General features: G+C 42.0%; 1 protein-coding gene across 1 annotated transcript in view; it reads left to right on the forward strand.

Moving 5' to 3' along the window:
• Window positions 1-26,615, forward strand: part of LOC126234594 (esterase FE4-like) — a 61,688-nt gene that overhangs the window by 13,366 nt on the left and 21,707 nt on the right. Inside the window, exons 3-8 of the mRNA XM_049943309.1 lie at window positions 8,572-8,691; window positions 8,813-8,963; window positions 12,998-13,183; window positions 15,020-15,219; window positions 19,129-19,294; window positions 25,584-25,765. Of these exons, the coding sequence (XP_049799266.1) occupies window positions 8,572-8,691; window positions 8,813-8,963; window positions 12,998-13,183; window positions 15,020-15,219; window positions 19,129-19,294; window positions 25,584-25,765 (1,005 nt within the window). The remainder of the gene's footprint in view (window positions 1-8,571; window positions 8,692-8,812; window positions 8,964-12,997; window positions 13,184-15,019; window positions 15,220-19,128; window positions 19,295-25,583; window positions 25,766-26,615) is intronic.

A 26,615-nucleotide genomic window follows, 5' to 3' on the forward strand; every position in this document is an offset into this window, starting at 1 on the left:
TAAAGGCACCAGAGAGGCAATTCTGACGTTGCGGTTGATAATGGAAGCAAGACTAAAGAAAAATCAACACGTTCATAGGGTTTGTCGATCTGGAAAAAGCGGTCGACATTATAAAATGGTGCAAGATGTTCGAAATTCTCAAGGGAGAAACGGATAATATACAATATCTACAAGAACCAAGAGAGAATACCGACAAGGGACGACCAAGAACGAAGTGCTTGGGTTAAAAAGGGTGTAAGACAGGGAAGCAGTTTTTCGCCCCTATTGTTCAATCTGTACATCGAAGAAGCAATCATGGAAATAAAGGAAAGTTACAGGAGTGGAATTAAAATTCAAGGTGAAAGGGTATCAATGATGCGATTCGTTGATGACATTTCTGTCCTGAGTGAAAGTGAAGAAGAATTACATGGTCTCCTGAATGTAATGAACAGTCTAACGAGTACAGAATATGGATTGAGAATAAATCGAAAAAAGACGAAAGTAATGAGAAGAAGCAGAAATGAGAACAATGAGAACCTTAACATCAGGATTAATGGTTACGAAGTAGATGACGTTAAGGAATTTTACAACCTAGGCAGTAAAATAATCAATGACGGACGGAGCAAACAGGAGATCAAAAGCCTATTAGCACTGGCGAGAAGAGCGTACCTTGCCAAGAGAAGTCTACTAGTGTCAAACACTGGCCTTAATTCGAGGAAGAAATTTCTGAGAATTTACCGCTGGAGCAAAGCGTTGTATGGTACTGGAACGTGAACTGTGTGAAAACCGGAAGATAAGAGAAACGAAGCAGACGGATGTTGAAAATTAGGTGGACTGATAAGGTAAGGAATGAGAAGGTTCTGCGCAGAACCGGAGAGGAAAGCATATGGGAAAAATACTGACAAGGAGAAGGGACGTCTGACCTCCGTGGTACTACGGGGAACTGTAGGGGGCAAAAACTGCAGAAGAAGGCAGACATTGGAATACATCCAGCAAATAATTGAGGTCGTAGGCTGCAAGTGCAACAGTCCGCAGCTCGTGGTCGTGCGGTAGCGTTCTCGCTTCCCACGCCCGGGTTCCCGGGTTCGATTCCCGGCGGTGTCAGGGATTTTCTCTGCCTCGTGATGACTGGGTGTTGTGTGCTGTCCTTAGGTTAGTTAGGTTTAAGTAGTTGTAAGTTCTAGGGGACTGATGACCATAGCTGTTAAGTCCCATAGTGCTCAGAGCCTTTTTTTTTTTTTTTTTTTTTTTGCAAGTGCAACTGTGAGATGAAGAGGTGGGCACAGAAGAGGAATTCGTGGAGGGCCGCATCCAACTGTTCAGAAGACTGATGTGATTAAAAAAAGTGGTACTTTCCGTAGATACGTAGTGGCCAAAACTGGTATGCAATTGCTGGAGCATTGCAGAGCGGAGTACCAGAGTGGAGAACCAGAAACCACGCCAATTTAATTCCTATGATTGCTTCGAGATACTCTTAACATTTCAGAACTGTTAGGGCTGGTGTCCAAACTGTGCTGCCGGCCGGGGTGGCCGAGCGGTTCTAGGCGCTACAGTCTGGAACTGCGCGACCGATACGGTCGCAGTTTCGAATCCTGCCTCGGGCATGGATGTATGTGATGTCCTTAGGTTAGTTAGGTTTAATTAGTTCTAAGTTCTAGGGGACTGATGACCTTAGCAGTTAAGTCCCATAGTGCTCAGAGCCATTTGAACCATTTGAACCAAACTGTGCTATATGAAGTAACATGCGCAGAACGTTCGTGGCCCGGGTCTGGGCTAACATGAATTGAAACTAAACGCGCAAAAAGAGGCAAATGGGGAAGAATCAAGTCAGATTTGTCCTTTTATTGTCTCCGTCCTGGAGGAGTGACGTACGCAGTCCTCCCTACCACAGTGTCCCTATGGTAACACAATGGCCGAATAGCAGGAGATGACAAATATTTTTATTGTTTTATTTTTTTTTTAGGGGCAACGGACTTGAGTCTGCTTCCTAAAGTTGGTAGATACAAGAAAGACAGACTGAGCAATCGTGAAGGTGTTTTCGTTAGGTGACGTCATGCCAATTCTTTTTCGCGGAAATCTGCCACAAGGTCACTTCGCGCGACAGTAATTCCGTGCATGCTCTGGCGTGCCCGAGTAAGACAAGGTTTCTGCAGTGAACTGTCTACCATCTTCGTCAGACTCTTAAATAGTTGAAAGTGACATTATATCTGTACAAAAAGCCTTAAGATGGTTCTTCAGTGCATACTGATACGGCTCATCGAATTGTAAAGCTTTCAATTGCCACGCAATTAGCCTATCAATTTGTATGCATTCTTAAATAAACACTCCACCAAAACTTTAATACAAGTAGTTTCTTTCAAATCATTCCTCAATCACTCCTTAATATCCGTTCATGGATCTTTCTCTGTTTTTCAGAGAAATGAAGCTTCACGATGTGTGGCTCACATCGCGTCTCATAGGTTAGGTAAGGCTAGGTTATGTTTCAGACTCGCTCACCTGAGGCAGCTCCCGTTATTCTATGACTCGTGACATTGTTCTAGCGTGAAGCAAGCTATACATCGTAACGACGACATGATCCCTACAACATTTAGGTTTGGTTATAGTGTTAGCTGAAGCTGAAGGCCAAATAATTATATGTTTCAGTGATTCATGAGGAAAAAAAAATAAAAAAAAGAGAATACCTCTAAGAATGCCAATATTTTATGCACGTAAATAATTTTTATGAAATATTGACTGAAGTAGGTTGACATGAGGATGATACTATCGGAAACACGAAAGGAAAATTAACCATCATATTACCAGTATAAATGATACAGTCATTTTTCGAAGGATCTTACTCCACAACTTTAAATTTTCAGGGACGAAGGAAAACATTCTTTGAGAGAGTATATGACATGCAATCGATGGGTTTAAAGAAGGGAAAGACATGGATATTTTGTCGATACTGCAGATGCTTCAATGTGTCGAATTTTTTCTTAAAAATTATTTCTCAGAGTACATTTACATTCCACGCAATTATTTGATTCGGTTAATTCACCGCAAATACCGTTTCCGGCCACTTTACTCTTACACTCTAGGACATTTCTGAGGAAATGACTAATGGTTTGTTCTGTGATCCTATGTTGTTGGTTACCAGCAACTAATTTAATGCAAAAGACGCAATGGAGACACCTTAAATCAACATATTCCTCACCGTAGCAACATACAGGATGATCAGAAGTAGTATGAATAGCTTATAAGAGTGTTGCAGGGGAGGTTGCTCTGAAGTGCAGAAGTTCATTAAGTTGAGGAAAATGAAATTTGATAAAGCACATTACATACAACTAATATAGGTACTCGTTCTGCATCAAAGGTCAGAACAATCGATTACACAAAGATATAGCTCGCACCAGCATAATATGATGAGCCCAAGGACGATTGGAACAATCACGTAATAAAATCACGAAAACACATTGCATCATAAATCATGAAAAGAGACAAAATTTAGCTATTTCCGTGTGTATCGGTATTCGTTTTATGAAGAAAATTCAGCACAATTCAGTGGAGAATACGAAGTGGTACCTCAATATAATTTAATGAGCACAAGGTTGAACACTGACGGACACACGAAATACGAAACCCTACCATTTTGCAACAAAAAACATGTCTTAGGGAAAACATCATCCACGCTCTAGACAAGCACTGACGATGTGAACATTTATGAAATAGTACACAAGGAAAGACATCGGTACTACCACATTATCATAAGAAAACGTGCCTCAAACGAAGAACCTATTACAAAATCCGTTAAAAATCTGGAAATTTATAATTCAAAAATCATATTAATCGTAAACAGACCCCTCTGATTTATCTACAGCATTGAGGATGAAACATTTTGACAAAATACTTGACTAAACGTGGTTTCTTTGGCATACCACCCCACGTGGTAGGCTTAAAATCTATAAACAAAGTACTACTTACGTAAAAATTAGAATTACTTGCGCACATGTGAAATTATATTCAAAAAGAATAATGTAATTTTCCTCCTAATATTCTAAGCTTGAAACATCACTACAAAATAAAACTGAAGTATACCAAATCCGTTCCGATACCTGTACTCACACCTCGGAGTGTCTGCGAGAGACACAGCCTGATTTACCGTCACCTCAAACAGGAGTTTTCTGCAGTTAGATTGACTAGAGCTCGCCACGTTCAGGTACCAGAACGGGAGTGAGCGCTACACGAAAGACCACTGGTACCTGATACCAAACCTTGTCTACAGCTGTTGATAAATCTCTCTGCCCTTTTGCCTGACCATCCCCTCTTACCGAAACTACTCTCCCACTCACGAGGAAACCCTCTCGTCTCTCACACTGACCCCAGACATACAGAATCAAAACACAGGACATGGGAAAAAGGATTAGGATAACGAAACATTCATACAAGATTGAAAGAAAAAATAAACATTGCACGTTGTATTCTTTGAGGTTTGGTCCCTTCATATACAGAAAGCTAGAGGCATCGAAACACAACAAAGTGACACAAACGTATGAAATGGATGTGACGGACCTCTTTCACTCGTGTCCATAGTAAGGGGCTCAGTTGAAGATTTTGTCCTGACAGCATTTTTCTGGCAACTCTCTTCTTGTGCTGATTGTAGATGATTTATCCAACATGAGGAACAGCGTCCTTCTCGTCGGAGTTGGTGCTTCTTGACCACATTCCACTGTCCGTTAGGACAAAATATTTGTGTTCGCTTACAGGTACTTTTGAATGTTTTCCTGCCTGAACACTGACGTTCTATCTTGCATGAGAAAAAGAACCCGCTACCAATAATTTTCCATGTGGCAAACTATAAATAAAATTAATTACCGTGAGCTCGTTACTAAACCAAATTAATTGTTCCATGCACCAACTGTAATTAAAATTTTGCCATTGGTCTGGTTGTGCTGGGTGTGTATTCAGTAGGTACAAACAGCGCGTTACGATGCTGGTAGTGTCTCACTGGCAGCTGAGTCAAGCGGGCCGTTCACCGGAAACAATGGCTTTGTACGAACTAACTACACACCTGTCACAACAGTGCGTGATCCCTCTATAGCCACTGAAACAGACACGCAAATGATACATCAGCTCCTGTTGACTGTCGCATAACTCCAAAACGAAGCGTGACAGCACTAGTGTTGACATTGACAATTCTTATTTTGACGTGAGGAGCGAAATCCCTGTGTATCGGTCGTCAGTCTCTGTAAACCCTTTTCTGAAATGATCCGTTATTTATCCTGTGTGAAACGATCCGTTGTAAGTGAACCACACTTGAGCGTCCTATTCAGCATGACAGAAGGTGGCATTTTAGGGAGGCAATAACGCAGTTTGATTGAGTAATTGAGCTGTCGAACAGTAACTACGTACCTCTACGTAGATGCCTTCTTCTTCCTGAGGATTTTGTTTTCCTCGAGGCGCAGTTACCCGGGCGGTGCCAGGCAGATGTTACCACCCACACTCATTGTGAGTGCGTGTCTTTTGGACTACACCTACTTTATTGAATACATAGAGCTCTCTGTGTTCCTCGTGTGACCAGTTCCAGGTGTTAGACGACATGCAATAAGACTCAAGAGCGTATTCCACTACAATACTCATCATAAAAAGGCACGCTACGAGGCCCACAGCTGCGACTCATAATACAATCATACCTGTGTTAGGTAACGACTAGAGCACAAGCACTCAGAATGCTCATGACTGGATTCCCCTACATCACTGACTGAAATGCTAATATAATATGTTTACCTCTTTGTAGAAATTCGCTTGCTCTTCAGGTTCTTGCGTATGTTGTAAAAGTTTACATCCTTCCAAAATACAAATCAAAACCGTGTTATTTGAGCTGAGATATGTAAACTGAATAAGTAAATCTCAATCTCGCAAACATTACAGATTCGGTAATACCGTTTTGATACATTTTGGTCAGAAGATGGAACGTGGATACACTCCGGATTGACGCAGTGCAGTATTATTTTTATTCCGAAGGAAACAAATTTTCTCAATCATTTGCAAGAATCTGACAGAAGTAGGTATCTAATATGAAGAAAATATATGTGTTTTCAATGCCTGGAAGAAGTAGTAAGTCAATATAGATGACAGGCAGTGTGAGATAACCACTCTGAAGTGAAGTTTTCTTCTTACTAAAAAGTTTGCTAAGAAAAAAAAAACATTATTATTGCAAAATGCAGGCTTTATAAAATTACCTCCTGTAGTACACAAAGAAGATAGCGTACGAGAAACCAAATGTGCCCTTAAGGTAGGCCGGCCGGTGTGGCCGTGCGGTTCTAGGCCCTTCAATCTGGAACAGCGTAACCGCTACGGTCGCATGATCGAATGCTGCCTCGGGCATTGATGTGTGTGATGTCCTTAGGTTAGTTAGGTTTAAGTAGTTCTAAGTTCTAGGGGATGATGACCACAAATGTTAAGTCCCATAGTGCTCAGAGCCATTCTGTACTTAAGGTATTCGTTTTGGAGGAACTGTCAGTGAAACTGGTCACTTTTATGCCATCTGTCTGTATCTGTTTATCTAACGATACTTATTTCTTTACCATGAAAAAGGTATACCATTGATGGTCTCTCAACAGCACGAAATATGTATGGGATATAGTGAAAAAGGAGAAATTGTGTTTTGCTCAAGGCGTGCTATTTAAATATTTTATATTGTTTGTTATTTCGTAATACACCACAGGTATACAATTATAATAGACAACCATAACCCCCCTTTTTTTCTATAGAGAAATGCTTTTCAGAGAGAGAAAGTTAACAGTAATGTACGTACATTTGTTGCGTAAAGTTCTACTTTTTCATTGGAGACGATAGCGCGACGACACAAGGTACGGAAGTCCTGGCAGCAGGCTGATTATCCCTTCCCTTCAGCATACGCCGTGGCTAGCCAGGTGTCCTGCACTCAGTGCTCGAGGCCAGGAAAGTCGCTTAGTCCTACGTCCATCCACAACGTCAAATTGAAATACATGTCATAATGATAACAGAAAGCAGATAAGTGAAATGTAAACTTAAGATGTCGATCTTGCGAGAGATATCACGACTTGTCTCCATTTATTTGGAAATCCCAGAACCTCAATCCAGTAGAGCACATTTGGTTCCTTAGTATGAAGGACTACTTAACGAATGAAACATATGAATAGATGTCTACAAGTTCGAGTAGCTTAAGATTTACCTAGGTGACCAATAACTTGATCGTTACGATTGTATCAAACGCAGAAAGTTTTTTCAACACGTGTCCTTGACATGTACAGTGCACGTATCCGTAGAATCCAACATTTCACTATACGTCAATTACATTTTGTTCACAGGCACCTATATACTCAAATGCTGATTGGTTTCTCGCGTAACATCCGCAGGTGCCCGCAGACTGATCAGTTTGGGTGTGTTTTGTGTGAGTTGGAAGTGTCATGTCTTTTAGTTACATATTATTCATATGTACACTCAATTCTTAGTTATGGAGTTCTTTTTTGGGGAACAAATGCACAAAATATGAACACAATTTTCAAACTCCAGAAAACAGCCATAAGAATAATAACGGAAAATACTAGTCGAGCTCATTGTAAAGATCTGTTCAGAACACTGGGGATTTTAACTGCTCCATGTGAATACATTTACCAGTCAGTTATACACATCACAAATAACATTGGTAATTACTGCACAATCAACTCTGTCCATGACAATGCAACAATAGAGAGATTCAACTTACATTTATCAAGAAAAATAAACATAAAACTCAAAACAGCATTTTCTACGAAGGAATAAAACAGTAGAATAAATTACCAAAAGAGATGAAGGAAATTGCAAAAATACACTTATTTAAAAAGGCAGCTAAAAAGTACCTGTTATGCAATACGTTTTATACATTGAAGGATTACTTAGCTAAAATAGAGTAGGGGTTTGATAAAAAATGTTATACAAATAAATAATAATAATAATAATAATGATTATAGAATATCCAACATTCCACATAACACCTTCACTTTATGTTTTTTCCTTCTTTCTTTCCTTTCTAGAAATACTTACCCCAAGCTATGCACAATCAACTCTGTCCACGACAATGCAACAATAGAGAGACTCAACTTACATTTATCAAGAAAAATAAACATAAAACTCTTTCTGTGCTCAACATCTCACTCATTATGGAGGGATGATGACTCAATTTTTCAGGATAGCAAATGGGAAGTTGAGGCACAGAAATTCGCCCAGAGATATCACCAGTGTGTGTGTGTGTGTGTGTGTGTGTGTGTGTGTGTGTGTGTGTGTGTAGTGAGTGAAGTATTATGAAACAATGTGTCTATAGTGTTTGCAGAGACTGATAGTGAGATATGAGTGAACAATGTGGCATTACATTATTTAATAAGTTATTTGTAAAAAATTATTATACACCAGGAGTAAATCTAATGATTGTCTCTAACTAGAAGTCTGTAAATATACGTGTATACGAATTAGCTTATTTTAAATTGATCTAAATTTGTAAATACTTTGACGTGTCCTATATCCTTGTAAAAAGAGACCTACGTGTGAATAAAGCTACTACTAGTACTACTACTGCAAACACTTCTCTTTTCGCAGCCGCCAGTAACAAAAACCGCGTGGTCAGGCGTTCTGGACGCCGTCCAGAAGCCGCCAAAATGTCCACAGTATGGAACTGGCGACGAGGACTGCCTCTACCTCAATGTCTTCGGCCCCGAGGTTTGTATCCTACGATATCTAGTTCGAGAATGATGAGTAGTCTATCAGTAGGATTATGTAGAGTACTTGGTTACATTTTTGACTGGCTGTTACATTCTGACTTGTCTCTAAACTTGTGCAGAGGCCATCAGAGAACGGGACGCTTAAAACTGTCATGGTGTGGATCCACGGTGGGTGCTTCACTGGAGGAACTGGCAGCGACGCCATACCGGAGTACTTTGTGGACCAGGACGTGGTCTTCGTGAACATAAATTATCGCCTGGGATTGCTTGGTAACAATTATAAAATTACGCTTAACTTTGTACTCCATTCCAGCCGGAGATCTAGAAAAAGGTTTTGATAATATCGATTGGAATATACTTATTGGAATCGTGAAGTTATCAAGGATGAAATACAGGGAGTGGAAGATGATCTGCAGTTCATAGGGAGACCAGCTGCACTTTTAAGAGACAAAGGACAAGAAAAGGATGCAGTAGTATTATTCATTCTGTACTTTGAGATTGTAGTAAAGGAAGCTAAGGAGATATTCGGAAAAGAAAATGGAGTAGAAATGAAAATTTTAAGATTTGCTGATGACATTGTGATTCTGTCACAGACGGCAAAGAACCTGGGAAATTAGTTGAGCGGAACAGATAATGGCTTCAAAATAGTTTATTAGGCGAATATTAACAAAAGTTAAACAAGAAAATTGAACTATAATGAATGAAGTTAAATGATGCTTGATGGAATTAGATAGAGAAATGAGACACTGAAGGAAGTAGACAAGCTTCGATATTTAGGCACCAAAATAAGTGACGAAGGCAGAATTAAAGAGGGTATAAGATGAGGACCGGCAATAGCAAGGAACGATTTCTTGAAAAAGAGAAATGTGACAACGTAGAGTCTAATATTTAAGTCTTCGTTGACGAAAAGAAGGAATAAATTGATAAAACACAGCCTGGTACACCAAGGAATAGTTAATATAGGACTGGAGGAAAGAAGACGTGTTTTGTGTGTGTGTGTGTGTGTGTGTGTGTGGTTAAGGGTGTAAGAAGTGGGGGTTGTTGCAGAGGATGGAGGTATGAGATTTGCACAAAAAGACTAGCGCCAGGAACTGCGTCAAACTGGTCTTCGCACTAATGAGTTCAACAACATTTCAGCCCATTTTTACAACAGTTTTCTTCAGACTGTAGCACAAAAATGGATACAATAGGAAAGCAAGAAATTTAATTGCAATTGAAATCCAAATTAAACAAGGAATGTAACTGCAAGAAATGCATTTATCACTACAGCTAAGATTCTCTGTGAATACTTCTGCACTTCGTGACACGACTCTCACTGTCAACGGATGTGTTACACTTGTACTGTCTGTTGCTTTACCTTGACCCTTAATCCCTACATCACTAATACTGTTTGTGGGAATTGATGGCGCAGTTATTGCATTGGTATATTTTATTTGTCTTCAATGCAGATCAGCCTGATAAGAGGTCAGACTAGCAAAGAACAGGTGCGCAGAGGAAAAAGATAACAATTTTGGAAACTTGTTTTTGACTGTTACCATGAAATATCACCAGGAGATTCCTAAAGAAACCATATGATTCTTCCTCGTTTACTTTCCTGTCAGCCGATGGACAACGCTGCTGAAAGCATTCAGTCTCCATAACGATTACCCTCTGGCGTATTTCGTATACGGACGTCATTGTAACCATAGTAAAGAGAAATCTTAGAAAAACGTTATACCGATGCGGAAGACGTTCCCTGGAATCATAATTCCACTGACCAACAGTTCGCTAATACCCTCCAGCTATTAGCGAAAGAAACACTGACAAGGAGAGGTCCCCAGCCGTGAAAGCACCTTTTTGAAACAATCTAAGCGGTATTGTAGGCTAAGGTCTCAGGTATCACATCCTGCAGTCATGGTGGGCATTCGTTTGCAAGTGGTCGACAAAAAAACTTTGGAATTTCATATAATGCTCCACAGCTTTATATAACCATCATTTCTGGATATATTGTGTAGGGTAACGGTTATAGAACAAACTTCGTATGCAAGAGGATGTGGATTCAAATTTATTAAGTGTTATAAAGATGTTTATTTTTAATTCTTTATCAAAATGACTTTGATCATTATTTTTGTTCAATTAATGGATTTAATGTAATTTCTATTCCTTTGTCTCCATATTTTAGCCAACGTATTAAGTTTCCCAGTTGCTCTCATTTCTTCTTCCCGTCATTATTTTTCTAGTTGGAATCTTCGTGTATGTGAATTTAATTACACATTTATTTTTGTTTATCTATTATAATATTTAAACATTTGAAAATGCCAATCTAACGGCTAAAAACAGAAGGAGGAAATAATCTATTTATATATGCAATGGTTTCAAAAATGCAATTTTCATTACAAGATGTACACTTTCTCGGGTGGTAATGGTCATATAAACATTCAGGACACACTTTCTTATTGTGCTATGGACAAAATAACGCAGATGAAGGATTAAACGAAAGCTTCATTTATAACTACGACGAAATTAAAATATAATGATGAATAGGAATAATGAATTCAATAACGTGATCGAAAATTCCCGATGATGAAATGAAAGAAATTAAATCTATGTTAATGAATGGAAATAATCACATTGACAAAAATGCAAAATCGAAAAAGAATTATAGGAAAGCAAACATGAGAGAAATTGATAAAGTTAATGTGATCAAAATTATGTGACAAATGGAATAGAAATAAAAAAAATACATTTAAACTAAATAACTCAATAAAAATAGTGAGCAAACTCATTTCGATAAAGATTTAAAACTAGAAAATTTCAGTAGACCCGAAGAGCTTCGAACCCACAATCTCATGCATCTCAGGCTTCTACTATATCCACTACACTACACCACCATTTCATGTAACAGTTCTTTATTAAAACTTTAATGCATCACGCATAATTATGAAATTTTTTATTTCGTTGATTACTCGCAACCGAGGGCCCACCAAAGTGAGTGACTGCAGGGTATAGTATCAGGAACCTTAACCTACATCACTGTATGGATGGTTTCAAAAGTCGTTTCCACCGCTTGGGGACCGTTCCTTGTAAGTGCAGTTTTTAAGGAACATAGTTGTCTTTCTTTCAGTGTAACACTGTACAGGGAGCGTCAGCAGCTTGTGGTCTTCTCATTAGCATTGCTGACTCTCGATCATGGAACCACTGACTGGATTCCCGGCTAGGTGGCGGATTCTCTCAGCTCGGGCTGGATGTGAATGTCTCGCGGCGGAAACGCCGTTTGCCTACAGGGATAGGCAACCCTTCAAACACTGAAGTATCAGGTGTATGCATAAGTACAAGGCTTTGTCTCCCCGGATGGCGTCGATCACAACAAAGACGACAGACTGCAGGACAAAGCTACCAGAGGTCCTCCGTGCCAGGGACTAATTTCCTCCGCTGTGTCACGTGTACGGAAGTGGACCGGCACGAATTCCTATAGACGAGACCGCGCAAGCCAGCACGTCGGCAGTTCGCTCCGTCGGAGGTCTGGACGAATTCATGCACCGGCTCTCAGTACATCTGTCAGAGCCCCGCCGGAAGCCACGGCAGCGGGACCTACGACTCACCAGCGATATCCCGTGACGTACCTGTCGGATAATTACGCCGAACGCTCAACTTCCGTCGCTGGGGATTATCAGTGGCATTGGGCTTCACGTCCCACTACGTTTAGTCACAGTGTGTGCTAGTTGTGTGCCTGTAAGTGTCTGAGAAGTTGTATTATCTTTCATTGACAACAATTTTCTTTTGTTATTAAATATCTTTATTGTGGTTGTAATAAACCTTTGTTCCTGTTTACCTGTGACTTATTATTTCTTATCGAGCATCTTTCCATGGGAAATATAGCCATATGCATATTTAATCTTTTGTATATAGACCCTCAAATATTGTTTTTTTCTGGTACAATAACTGCATTATTTTCTGAGTTTAAGTCTGTCTTTTTTTACTATTAGACACGAATACAGTATGTATAAGAATACTATGATGATTTCGTTGTGGTAATAACGTTTCTCTGTCCGATGATGCCTATACCTAGCACTGGTCGGAAAAATTAACTGATATTACACTAGCTGTAAAAATTAATCAGTTAAAAGGAAATCATTGCTATCGTTTCCGCTTATGGTTTTAGGATTAACTTTATCTTCTAGAATGAAATCGGCACAGATTGTTTATACAGAGGCTATAGACCTGTAAACGGATGGATCATTACAAAAGCCATTTTTAGGAAATATAAATCTAAGTGTTACGTCTGATCTTCAAGACTGACTGGCTAAAATGTGAATTTTTTGTAGGTTTCCTTAGCACAGGCGATGATGTTGTGCCAGGAAATATGGGTCTTAAGGACCAGATGGAGGCACTGCGATGGGTACAGAGGAACATAGCAGCGTTTGGTGGCGATCCCCAGCAAGTAACCATCTTCGGTGAGAGTGCAGGAGGAGCGTCGATTCATTACCACATACTGTCTCCTCTGAGCAAAGGTATTATCAAAAGTACTCTTCCCAAGATAGAATATCAAAGACGTTATGTTGGAATGTACGCTTTCTCGGCTACTTTCGTTAGTGAAATCTTTTCGGGTTATGAGGCGAGTCGTCGCAGTCGGTTTGTCGCTACGATATGACGAGTTTCCTATTCATTACCTTCAGGCATTTGAAAATGACGTGTAGGAAAAAGGTCAAAATGTTGCGACAAGACGAGGCCACGACTGGTCTCAAAACCCGAAAAGATTTCCTCTCTGTCACACATGTCTGAAACGTCTTCTGCCTTGATAATTTTTTTATTAAATTTTTGCATACAAGTATCATTTTTACAACAACGGTTCGCATGTTCAACAACTGTGCACTTCAGATGCTGATAATATTGGTCGTTCGCCAACAGAATTCTATGAAATATGAGGCTTGTCGCAACTTTTTAATATTTTTTAATGAAAGAGGCAGTCAAGTAAAAACCGAACACCAACCACAGCGGGACTGTGGAACGGTTCCATTCAAAAACAATCGCTACACGCGGTAAGAGATTTTCCCAGTCGGAGAGGAGACGTTTAATTCCTGTTTCGTAGAATGCGGTCTGCCGCTGGTGAATCCACCACCGCATCCACTCTTGCACTTCCTCGTCCGAATGAAACCGACTTCCTCGCACGTCTTTCTTCAGAAAGAGAAAGTTGTGAAAATCACATGGTGAAAGATTCTGGCTGTAAGGAGGATGCTGCATTGTTTCCTAATCAAATCGCTGAAACGTAACCTTGGTCCCATTGGCAGTGTGGGGGCGGGCGTTATCGTGCAATAGGGTGCTTCCCGTGCTCGTCGAGTTCCTTGATCATGGAACCACAATTAATATGCAGGACTGTGAAGACATTTTTCAGGAACTGCGACGCGGCATAAAGTCAAAAGGGCCAGGAATGCCGTCGGACGGAATCATCCCGTTGCACGATAACGGCCGCACCCACACTGCCAGTGGGACAAAGTTTACGCTTCAGCGGAGTGATTGGGAAAAGCTGCAGCATCTTCCATACAGCTCGGATCTTTCACCTCATGATTTTCACACCTTTGACGACCTGAAGAAAGACGTGCGTGGACGTCGGTTTCACTCGGACGAGGAAGAGCAACAGTGAGTGAGGTTTTTGATCCGTTAAAAGACGATGACGTCCTACGATACAGGAATTGACAATCCCGTCTCCAAGTGGGATAAATGTCTTAACTCGTGTGGTTATTATTTTTAAATGGAATCATTCAAATGTTCAGATGCGTGTGAAATCTTATGGGACTTAAGTGCTAAGGTCATCAGTCCCTAAGCTTACACACTACTTAACCTAAATTAGCCTAAGGACAAACACATACACCCATGCCCGAGGGAGGACTCGAACCTCCGCCGGAACCAGCCGCACAGTCCAGGACTGCAGCGCCTCAGACCGTTCGGCTAATCCGCGCGGCTGAAATCATTCGATGGTCCCGTTGTGGCAGGTGTTCGGTTTTCTTTGACTGTCCCTCAAATATGTATTAAAATTGTCAAAAATTTTTATTTACTGTGCACGCAATTTCGATTAGTCTTCAATTTCACAGAAAAAAATCAAAACTGAAAATGTGGATACAGGCGTAAATATAACTGCTATTCAGAACTTCAAGATAGTACGAACTGTGTCCAAGTCATACCATAGGTTATTTATCGTACAAATATTAGGCACTGAGAATTTATTATTAACTGTTTCTTTTTGTTCATTGAACAGGTTTAAGTAGTATTTCGCAAGAGAGAGATCAGAAATATTAATGTTGGTGTAGTATGTGATCAGCACAACTGACGCGCACTTTCCATTTCGTCAGGCCTGTTCCAGAAAGCCATAGCGATGAGTGGCACAGCATTGAGCCCGTGGGCTTTCTCTAGGAACGCCACGGACAGGGCGCTCCGGTTCGCCAGACACCTCGGCTACACAGGGACGGGCTCAGCCGACCTTGTGAACTTCCTCAAGACTGTGGACGCCTACACGCTCGTGGATGACATGGGCAGCGCTCTCTCGGATGAGGTACGTGTTGTTTCCCTGTGACTGGAAATGAGGCAACGTGTCAGACTACCGTTTAACAAGGTTTCTCAGTGGCGCGGTTATTTGAAGAGGTGCTTTACTAAAATTATTCACAAGCTCTGTTAAGTAATGATGTGTAAAGGTATAAAATTAGTGGATAATCCAGCAGTTGCAGTTGAAGCCTCTATAGCTACGTTATTCCAGAACCTGTGTAATTTCTCTTGAATCAGTCATGCCACATGAATGCGGAAAAGGAAAATATCTTAAATGGTGTGAACACTAAGGACACTGGAACTGCAATTTGTAGCAGGCGCAGTGAGGAAAATTTTTAAAGATATGACATTAATTGTATGTTTGCACATGGTCTACACGCAGTCTACAACCCGCTTTCACTTAACGTGGACTAATCGGAGGTGTTTCTGCTAAAGTTTTCCAGCCTGTTCGCACTAGACTCTTCCTCAAATTCATATCAGCTTTTACCTGACATTGACGAAAAGCTCTACTGTCAGTCACAATGTACTGCAATTCATGGCTATGTCTGGTCTGTGTATTGCCACACTGTCAATAATCAAAGTTACTAAAATCAGAGTCTGAAAATGACATAGTAGCTGCGGTAGAGATAATCCCAACTAATATGTGTCAAGGAGTAGCATTTTCGTTTACTGCATTTAAGCCATTGTGCTTCTTAGTAATTTGTAAATGAGCCGTGGTCGTGCGGTAGCGTTCTCGCTTCCCGCGCCCGGGTTCCCGGGTTCGAGTCCCGGCGGGTCAGGGATTTTCTCTGCTTCGTGATGACTGGGTGTTGTGTGATGTCCTTAGGTTAGTTAGGTTTAAGTAGTTGTAAGTTCTAGGGGACTGATGACCATAGCTGTTAAGTCCCATAGTGCTCAGAGCCATTTTTGTAAATGAGCAGCATGTAGACATGTACGCTCACAGAAATACAAAACTGGTATTCCTTTCAGTGGGGAATTCAATCCGGTTCGTAACCAGCATCAGAATGGTAAATAGTTTGTCTGTCTGATGTGGACTGTTGCTCGTCACCGCAGCCAAACTACGGTCACGAAATATAAAAAAGAAACGGAACGAATTACGGCTGCGACTCTATATCCCTCCAGTAGTTATAGTATCCAATCATCGTTTCCGCTCAAAATGTTCTTGCAGCATTATCCCCTTTGACATCTGCCGTCAGCATCTTAAGCAGAGTCTTGGTATAAGTTTATTGCATCCTGTCAACCGTAATGGCCGACTACAATTCTTTTCTGAGCCTTCTCCCGTCTAATAACAGACGCGAAGTATGTTAACTCAGCTGTCTTCTTCCCTGTGAACAAACCACTGGTGCAATATTTTTTTTCTTTTTGTCATCAGTATTCTGTCTTGTTTTATGCGGCCCACCACGATTTCCTCTCTTCATCTCAGTTATTTGCTGGATGTGTTCCAATCTCTGTCTTCCCTTACTGGTTTTACCCTCTACAAATTCCATGGAAGTTATTCCTCGAAATTATTCTTGTTGTCCCTGCTTCTTTTCAGTGCTTTCCGTGGTCCTTTCTTCGCTGATTCTGCTGAGAAACTCCTCATTCCTGATCAGTCCACCTGATTTTTGTTCTCCTGTAGACCCACATCGCAAACTCTTCGATTTTTTTCTGTTTAGATTTTCCCACAGTCCATAACTCACTACCATACAATGCCGTGCTCAAAACGTACATCCTCAGAAATGTTTTCCCCAAATTAAAGTGTGTATTTGATAGCAGTAGACTTCTCTTGGTGAGGAATGCCATCTTTGCCCAGCTAGTCTGATTTTTGTGTGTTCCTTGCTATGTCAGTTATAGGTTACTTTGCTACCAAGTTAGCAGAATTCATTAACTACGTCTACTCCGTGACCATCAGTTTCCATGTTAAGTTCTCGCTATTCCCATTTCTGATACTGCTCATTACTTTTGTCTTTTTCTGGTTTACTCCCAGTCCATGTTCTCCACTCATTCTGTTCAAAAGATCCTGCAGTTCTTCTTCACTTTCTCTGAGGATAGCAATGTCGTCAGAACTCTTATCACTGACATCCTTTTAACCTTAACTGTCTCACTCTTTGCCACTTCTTTTATTTCCGTCATTGGTTCTTCGATGCATAGATTGAGCAATAGGAGCGAAAGACTGTATCCCTGTCTTACACGCTTTTTAATCCCTGCACTTCGTTCTGGAACTTCCAGTCATATTGTTCGCTCTTGGCTGTTGTAAGTATTGTATATCACCCGGTTTTTCCCATAGGCTACTACTATTTTTCTCTGAATTTCAAATATTCTGCATCATTTTATATTATCAAATTCGTTTTCTAGGTTGCACAATGTTTATTTTTACGAACCGGTATCGGCTGTTACGTGTCGTATCTTTTGTACCTGACGATAGCTGACACCCGGAAAACGGTGTTTAAAGGAACAAAAATTGTAGAATATTACACCAGTGTCGTATGATTTGTCATTCATAAAGAAGACATTTGGTATAGAACATGGCACCAATGACCAACCCATAAATTTATGTTTCATGGTAGATGTGAAACTGATAATGAAACTGAAAATTATTTCGTGCCTTTAACATGGAACGGTTACCGCCTATGAAGTGCGAGGAGTACAGTGTGCAAGGTCGCTTCTTGATTCTACACTGATATTTCTACAAATGCAGGCTAAGACATGCAAAAGTTGGCGACCTAGTTGAGAACTTACGGGACATTATGGACACTGCCTCCAACCATCTCGGGATTTGACCATCTAACGCGGCAAATGGACGGAATTTGCTCCATATTCCTCAGGAGGAAATCCAATAACTCCATCAATAAGTGCCACGCCGAATAACTGCTTGCATAACGGCCAGAGCTGGACCAGCACCTTGTTGACTTGCTGACTTTGTAAAGTTCTTTCTCTCGAATAAATCCAATTTTCTGAAATTTCCAGCATTTGTTGGTTTGTACATGTACATAACACCCACCGATTACGTCCCATTTGGATAATTTATCGTGTTGCATGGTCTTTTTATGTTGGAGTGTATTTTTCATTGTCACACTGATCTATCGGTTGGTACAATACTCACCTAATGAAAATGCTTCAGATTTTAATTATAGGTAGTTTCCTAGATGTTACATTATTTACCAATAATTTCATATTCCTGGTAAATTACACAACTGAAAGTAACCAGTAGTGTAGACAGGAAATTTGTTTAATCACAGTTACAATGAACATAGCTTACTTTCCATTTGATTGCCTGGAGCATTAATAACTTACAGAACATAACAACAAAATGTTTACAGTACAACTCTAAAGCTAACGATACATAACAATCACCGAGATTCCCTTAAAAGGAGTAAAAAGATAATATTTGTAGCAGAGGACGGGTCTGACTCACATTACTAAAAGTTATGTCACGCATAATACAGTTAATTGTTGTTCCTGTCCTATTGTTAGTAAAATGAAGGAAAACGCCGCAGAAACCGGCGTAACAGGTCAATGTAGCCAACCTTGCGTTATATAAAATTACACCACCATTAAAAGTGGTTATTTTTCAACCAGGTCTGTCATTTTTGTCTATTTTCAAATTTTAATCATTTACGTCATGCCTTGCTGAAGCTCATTTTGGGGGTCGGGTCCGTGTGTCCTTAAGAAAGTGTGTTGGGGAAACAACCGAAAAGCCACACGCATACTACCTAACGTCCGAAATCTATGGCTGTTAAAGTGGCACGATATGGAATGGCTTATTAGTATTCAGGAGCTTGTGTTGAGCACACCATATTAGACGAGGGGCGCAATGAAAACAACAGCAGAAATAGAAATACGATTTACAAGATTCTATACATCTGTTTTTTATGTTGCTAATTACTGCGCGTCACGAATGGGACATCTGAGTGGCAGCTAAGGTTCTTTTACCACACAGGACAGCGTGAGTCTGTTCACCTGCATCTGGGCGCCCAGCATTGAACCGCAGAGCGAGTCAGCGGTGCTGACTGAAGAGCCGTGGACGCTGGTGGCCGAGGGTCGCTACAGTTACGTCCCTTTCATGGCGGGAAGCTGCGACCTCGAGTCTCTTAAATCAACACAGAGTGAGTAGCTTAACATCCGTATTAGTTAGTGGCTCTAACGAACAACAATCGGACTGTAATTTTAAGAAATAGAAATAATATTATATTATTAAGTACAATCAATACATCGATAAAATGGTGAATAACAAAAGGTAACACAGCCGGCCTCCGACAGCGCCGTATTCACTTGCAGGATTACAGGTTACACAAAAAGGATGTCAAGAAATCCCGTGAAATGCTCACAGAAACAGGGTTGTGACAAAACTTCTAACATAAATTCTGCTTATCTATGTGACAGGTCCATAGTAGCTTTCATTTACTAATTTATGGTACATCAAATGACGCAGGTGGACTAAAACAAAACGACACTATAATTTCCTTGCTTTTTGTCGAAACCCAGCGGAGAAAAGAATGGAAGATCCTCCACGACTATTTTTATACATCAGTATAAATGGAACACAATATCGCATAGAAGGATGGGGAAACAAAACGGCCCAGTGTTTTCGAAAATACTCTACCAGCAACTGATTTAACAAAGTTAAAAAAAAAAAAAACAGGACTTAACGTCCGGTCGACAAAGAGGTCATTAGAGAATCAGGTAAAACATATACACTCCTGGAAATTGAAATAAGAACACCGTGAATTCATTGTCCCAGGAAGGGGAAACTTTATTGACACATTCCTGGGGTCAGATACATCACATGATCACACTGACAGAACCACAGGCACATAGACACAGGCAACAGAGCATGCACAATGTCGGCACTAGTACAGTGTATATCCACCTTTCGCAGCAATGCAGGCTGCTATTCTCCCATGGAGACGATCGTAGAGATGCTGGATGTAGTCCTGTGGAACGGCTTGCCACGCCATTTCCACCTGGCGCCTCAGTTGGACCAGCGTTCGTGCTGGACGTGCATACCGCGTGAGACGACGCTTCATCCAGTCCCAAACATGCTCAATGGGGGACAGATCCGGAGATCTTGCTGGCCAGGGTAGTTGACTTACACCTTCTACAGCACGTTGGGTGGCACGGGATACATGCGGACGTGCATTGTCCTGTTGGAACAGCAAGTTCCCTTGCCGGTCTAGGAATGGTAGAACGATGGGTTCGATGACGGTTTGGATGTACCGTGCACTATTCAGTGTCCCCTCGACGATCACCAGTGGTGTACGGCCAGTGTAGGAGATCGCTCCCCACACCATGATGCCGGGTGTTGGCCCTGTGTGCCTCGGTCGTATGCAGTCCTGATTGTGGCGCTCACCTGCACGGCGCCAAACACGCATACGACCATCATTGGCACCAAGGCAGAAGCGACTCTCATCGCTGAAGACGACACGTCTCCATTCGTCCCTCCATTCACGCCTGTCGCGACACCACTGGAGGCGGGCTACACGATGTTGGGGCGTGAGCGGAAGACGGCCTAACGGTGTGCGGGACCGTAGCCCAGCTTCATGGAGACGGTTGCGAATGGTCCTCGCCGATACCCCAGGAGCAACAGTGTCCCTAATTTGCTGGGAAGTGGCGGTGCGGTCCCCTACGGCACTGCGTAGGATCCTACGGTCTTGGCGTGCATCCGTGCGTCGCTGCGGTCCGGTCCCAGGTCGACGGGCACGTGCACCTTCCGCCGACCACTGGCGACAACATCGATGTACTGTGGAGACCTCACGCCCCACGTGTTGAGCAATTCGGCGGTACGTCCACCCGGCCTCCCGCATGCCCACTATACGCCCTCGCTCAAAGTCCGTCAACTGCACATACGGTTCACGTCCACACTGTCGCGGCATGCTACCAGTGTTAAAGACTGCGATGGAGCTCCGTATGCCACGGCAAACTGGCTGACACTGACGGCGGCGGTGCACAAATGCTGCGCAGCTAGCGCCATTCGACGGCCAACACCGCGGTTCCTGGTGTGTCCGCTGTGCCGTGCGTGTGATCATTGCTTGTACAGCCCTCTCGCAGTGTCCGGAGCAAGTATGGTGGGTCTGACACACCGGTGTCAATGTGTTCTTTTTTTCATTTCCAGGAGTGTATGTCAATGACGGAATGGAGTCTTTACCCCGCTTCTCCCCAATGCGCGGCCAATATTTTAACCACCTCTCTAGGTTCACAGTGCTGCGAACTTAATGAAGAATTACACAAAACGAACACAAATATAGTCGCCATAGTTAAACCGTAAAAGAAACTTGGGACATCTTAATGGTTAAGTAATTGATTTGTTCTACAACAGACCAAAGTACGAGAGAATATTATGGAGTAGGGATTCTGGGGGCCCAAAAATTAGTCATTGTAAAATCGTCTTCCGATACTTACTTAAATCTAACGATATCAAAGTTTTTCAAGCATGACTGGAATCTGTTCCAGCAAACATATTTTTTAAACTGAGTTAGTGCTTCATCCCTATAGGTGGTTCAACAGAAACTTATACACTAAGGAAGCATATTATGTATTTAAAATACTGTTCCGATGGTCGAAACGAACGCTTCTAATTGGGATACCTTCTATTAAGTGGCACACTGCTTTGTTCTCGCAGAAAGAGAATTTTCAAAGAACTACCTTAGACACATTATAGTAGATACAAAGCTAAACGGTTCTGGTTACACGGTATGCCAGCGAATCAAACCCGAAAAAAACGATATTCGTTAGAAATACACTTAGCGCATGAAAACTGTGCGGAGCCGAAGGTTTAAATCCTCGCCAAGTTACGTGTGAGGCAGTTACGTAACAGCGTGTCCAGTGCTGAATATAAACGCACAGAAAAATTGTTATCATGAGTGTGTTTGAAAAAATTCCGCCATCTGACGCTCCCAAAAACACACAAGGCAACAGGCAACATTTATTTCCTAGTATTATACACATATAAAAAGTAGTTACTGTGGTAAGGTGGAGTAAAAGACGGAAGTGGGAAGAAATACTTCGATCAGCGCCCCATGTAAGTAGCTCTGTGGGTTTGTCTTGAAGCTGGAAGACAGATGTTTGTTGCACAGTGTGGTCTGAATCCACCGAAGACGAATTTTATTCTCTTACTCCTTTAATTAGTGAGATCTATAGAGAATTTGAAATAAACAGAGTGAAAGACTGTTTTGGATCCAGAGAAGGCAGAGCACTTGGTTTCTTCACATTATTCCGCCCCAAGGCATTCGACTTGAATGGCCATCATCCGGTATGTCGCCTCTCATCGTATGTTTAGTTCCGCATCTGCGTATCAGTAGGGTTTAGGTCTGGAGCAGAAGATGAGTAATCTCGTTCTGTTCTAAAATCCATCACTGGAGGATTGCTGTCGGGTCCCCTGGAGACAGTTGTAAACCTGTTGCAGTTGTTACCTTTCAGGATAAAGTTGCCACGATAATGGGGTCATGGTACAAGTATGCTGGGCAACATCAGACTGATTGTTTTGTGAAGCATTCCACGTCCATAGAAAGAGTGTCAGCCCACAGACACACGGCCACTGCTTGACTGCTCGCGGATATACGCTGAATGGGGGAAAAAATCGCAACACCAAAAAGGAGTTGCGCTTCATAAATAGAAGTTTGTAGGCGTATTTCTACATCTGAAAGATGATGTCTATTCAGATTCCGCGCCAGTCGCATGAGAGTGGCGCTAGTAGCGCCCCTATGAAGATAAAAATCATGTTTGCGTTAAATATGCGCAGTAACGGTCGTGAGCGTTAGTTACCTTTGAGACTGGATGTGGCGAATTGATGTTACTCAAGAATCCCTTAAAGGCGACAGAGACGCCATTATCAACACCTCACTGATCTTGAACGAGGTCGTGTAATAGGAGTAGAAGAAGCTGGATGTTCCTTCTGCGATACCGCAGCAATGTAGGCACTGTAGATGATTGCTGTTAGCGGTGGTCACGAGAATATACGGTCGCAAGATGACCGGACTGCTGATGGCCACTTGACGTTAGTGAAAGGGAAGACCATATGTTTGGCGTGTGGCTCTGGCACGTCGTACTGCATCTGTGGCAGCAATCTGAGCAGCAGGTGGCACCACAGTGATACAAAGAACTGTTACAAGTCGTTTACTTCAAAGACAGCACCAAGCCAGACGTCCTGAATAGCGTGCATTCCACTGACCAGTAACCATCGCCATTTGCGACTTCAGTGGTGGCAAGCGAGGGCTTATTGAAGGGAAGTGGGCAGGTCTGTAGTGTTTTCTGATGAAGGTTGGTTCAGCCTTGGTGCCATCGATGGCCATATGTTGGCCAGGAGGAGGGCAGTTTAGCACCTGCAACCAACCTGTCTGCAGGCTAGACACACTCGGCCTATACCTCTGGAATTAAGATCTAGAGTGCGATTTCGTACGACAGAAGGAGCACTCCCATGATTATCCAATTTACCCTGACTCTAAATTTGTACATCAGTCTGGTGATTGTACCTGTCGTGCTGCCATTCATGAACAGCATTCCAGCAGGTGTTTACCAACAGGATAACGCTCGACCACATACGGCTATTGTAACCCAACATGCTCTACAGAGTGTCGACATGTTTCATTGGCCTTCTCGATCGCCAGATCTGTCTTCAAGCGAGCAAATATGGGACATCATAGGACGGCAACTCCAGCATCATCCGCATCCGGCATTGACCGTTCCTGTATTGCCCGACCAACTGCAACAGGCATGGAACTCCAACCTACAAACTGACATCCCGCACCTGTAAAACACAACGCATGCGCGACTGCATTCTTGCATTCAATATTCTGACGGTTAGACGGGTTATTAATGTACCAGCATTTCACATTTTCAATGGCTTATCTCGCACTTACATTAACCTGTGATATTGCAATGTTAATCACTTAAATATGTCATCTAGACAAATGTACTCGCAAAATTTCTTTACTCTGCATCAATTACTTTTTGGTGTTGCCATTTTTTCCGTTAATTTATTTGCCTTCGAAAGGAACAGGTTTCTCGACGGGACGTTAGACCTTATCAAAATTTCTCACACTCTACACTAGCATCAAAGGGTATTTAGCGACGAGAAACGGCGATTTATCTGAATATTTAGTATTTAGCCAATTTTTTTGAAGTTTCCCTCTGCAAGATTCGGCCGGTATCGTTAATGCCTATCACGACGCATGTCCCTAACGGTTACATGTTTGCTTTACAGCCATGCCTCCCAAATCCGGAAACAAACAATATTCACAGAACCGGGAAATGTTCTGTGTGTCCCAAGAGCACTGCGTAATTAGATGACACAGGGTTTGGCGCATCCTTGATTTGAGGCAGAGCTCTTGCGGTTGTGGTTTATTAGTCTCAGGGCACCAGCAATAACACGCATGTCCCCAGTTTTCTGTGTCGAGGACTCTATATTTCAGCTTCTTCTGAGCCTTCTTCGAAATGACACATCAATTAAGGGACGCGATCTTCTTTCTGCTGGTCGTATAAGAATATAAGTTTTGTGGCTCTTGTAGAATAATCAGTATGTCTCGGTTAACCTTGCAAAATGGTGATATGGCCAGCAGTTACTAATGTAGGCGTGTATTTGTACCATTTATTGGAGACGTCTGATTCCCTAAGGGCTCTGTATATCTGACAGTGACGATATTGACACAGTTAATTTTGACTCTTCCTATTTATATCACCCTAGGCCAAGATTGAGCAGCTTAAGATCATGTGGTCAATGGCTTAGAAGTGTGTCCTCCAAAGTCATCAAATATCATCCATAGACATTTTCCCTGATTTCATTGTCAAATGTCTTACCTATTATTATCGTTCAGTTTGCAGACAGTGACTAGAAATACCTGCGGTATTATAGGACCAGTTATCATTGAGAAGGCAACAAATGCTACGTACTAAGAGATGACGACCTGTGTAAGAACGCGCCAATAGAGTAGGAGAACAAATAGGGGCTCAGAGGTGTTTCTGAAAGCACACTCAGGGAGAAAAGGTGGGCCTAGGGCACCTACTTCTTTCAAAGGTGTTTGTGGTACTTGACGGTAAAGTTGTTTAATGATATATGGGTAGCGTTAAATTATTTTCAAACGACATCGCACTTCTTTTGTTGTCAGTCGTTGTCCAGCTACAATTCGACGAGTCTCTTTCCAGATGGCCTATTGTATGTGAAGGAGAGCCTGGAGCTTAATGTGTCAGACCAACTTGCGTGCGCAAAGAGTGGCTCTTGTAGCTACTAACAGAGTACCACCTGTCTCTAGTCAATTAAATTAGAGTGCCTAACAAGGCTGGATACGAAATTTGACGTAGAAACATTTCTGAAGGAGCCTGCGAAAATCAGTGACTGCTGACTTTCAGGGTTACGTGTTGGGCCATCTTTTCTCTCATTTAATAACTCCTTTCTGTCATCAGGTGGAGGAACACTGTCTACAGAAGAGCAAGTGAGCAACCTGAACGAAAACTTTGAGGAAATTGTTGCCTGTGACATACGACTACCGACGAGGGAAGAGCAGTTGGCTGCCGCTCGTTCCGTCAAAGAATTCTACTACAATGGAAGCGACATCACCTTGCAGGAGAACTACACCACAGCTCTAGTAAGTCAAAAACACTGAAACTTCGCATCATATTTTAAGACTTATACGGTATGTCCCAGAAATGTTGTGACAAACCTCGACGGGTTGTAGAATGTGTCTTGAGGAACAAATAGAGGCTATTTTAAAGGACATCATATTCGCCTTTGGCTGTAGAAATTCTACAGTCAATGGCTGATTGGCCTATGATGTCCTTTAAAAATTTCTACATGACTGTGAACCCCGACCATGAGAAGTTAATCAGACAGAAGTTAATCAGACAATTCAGTGTCCGGAAACACCCAACGACTTCACAGAGCGTCGAAGTTACAGGCGCCAGCGCCTGCCATTAGGCCACCCTTCAGCAGGAAACGTGATTTAGTATGCTTAAGGAGCGTAGGTGGAAAATCTCGCAATGTTGTTTGTTATCCAGTGATCGCTACTGATTGCCGCGATCGCCAGTGGATAAGATGGAGTTAGCTGCTGCACAGATAGCCATTGTCTCATATGAATACGAAGCTCTCTTGCGTTGATGGATGACGGTTACGGACAAGGGTTTCCACCTGTAGTTTATTTTTCTCCTGTACAGCAAAAATCATTGGAGATTTTAGAGGGTAGATATTTAGGGGTGGCCTAGGGACAGGCGCTAGTGTCCACAACTTCGATGCTTTGTAGTGTCGTTTGATGCTATCCTCGATTTGTTCTATAAGACACCCTGTACAACCCCTCGAAGTTCCTCGCAACATTTGCGAGACACCCTGCATAGGCTGTCGTACTACCAAGGCTCTCCAGTCAGTATTACATAAAGGAAACTGAAAGTAAAAACACTGAAGGCAGGAAGAGCATCCAGGATTTGTGTTTTCCCAGATCAAGT

Source organism: Schistocerca nitens, chromosome 2, assembly GCF_023898315.1.
Source record: "Schistocerca nitens isolate TAMUIC-IGC-003100 chromosome 2, iqSchNite1.1, whole genome shotgun sequence".
NCBI lineage: Eukaryota > Metazoa > Arthropoda > Insecta > Orthoptera > Acrididae > Schistocerca > Schistocerca nitens.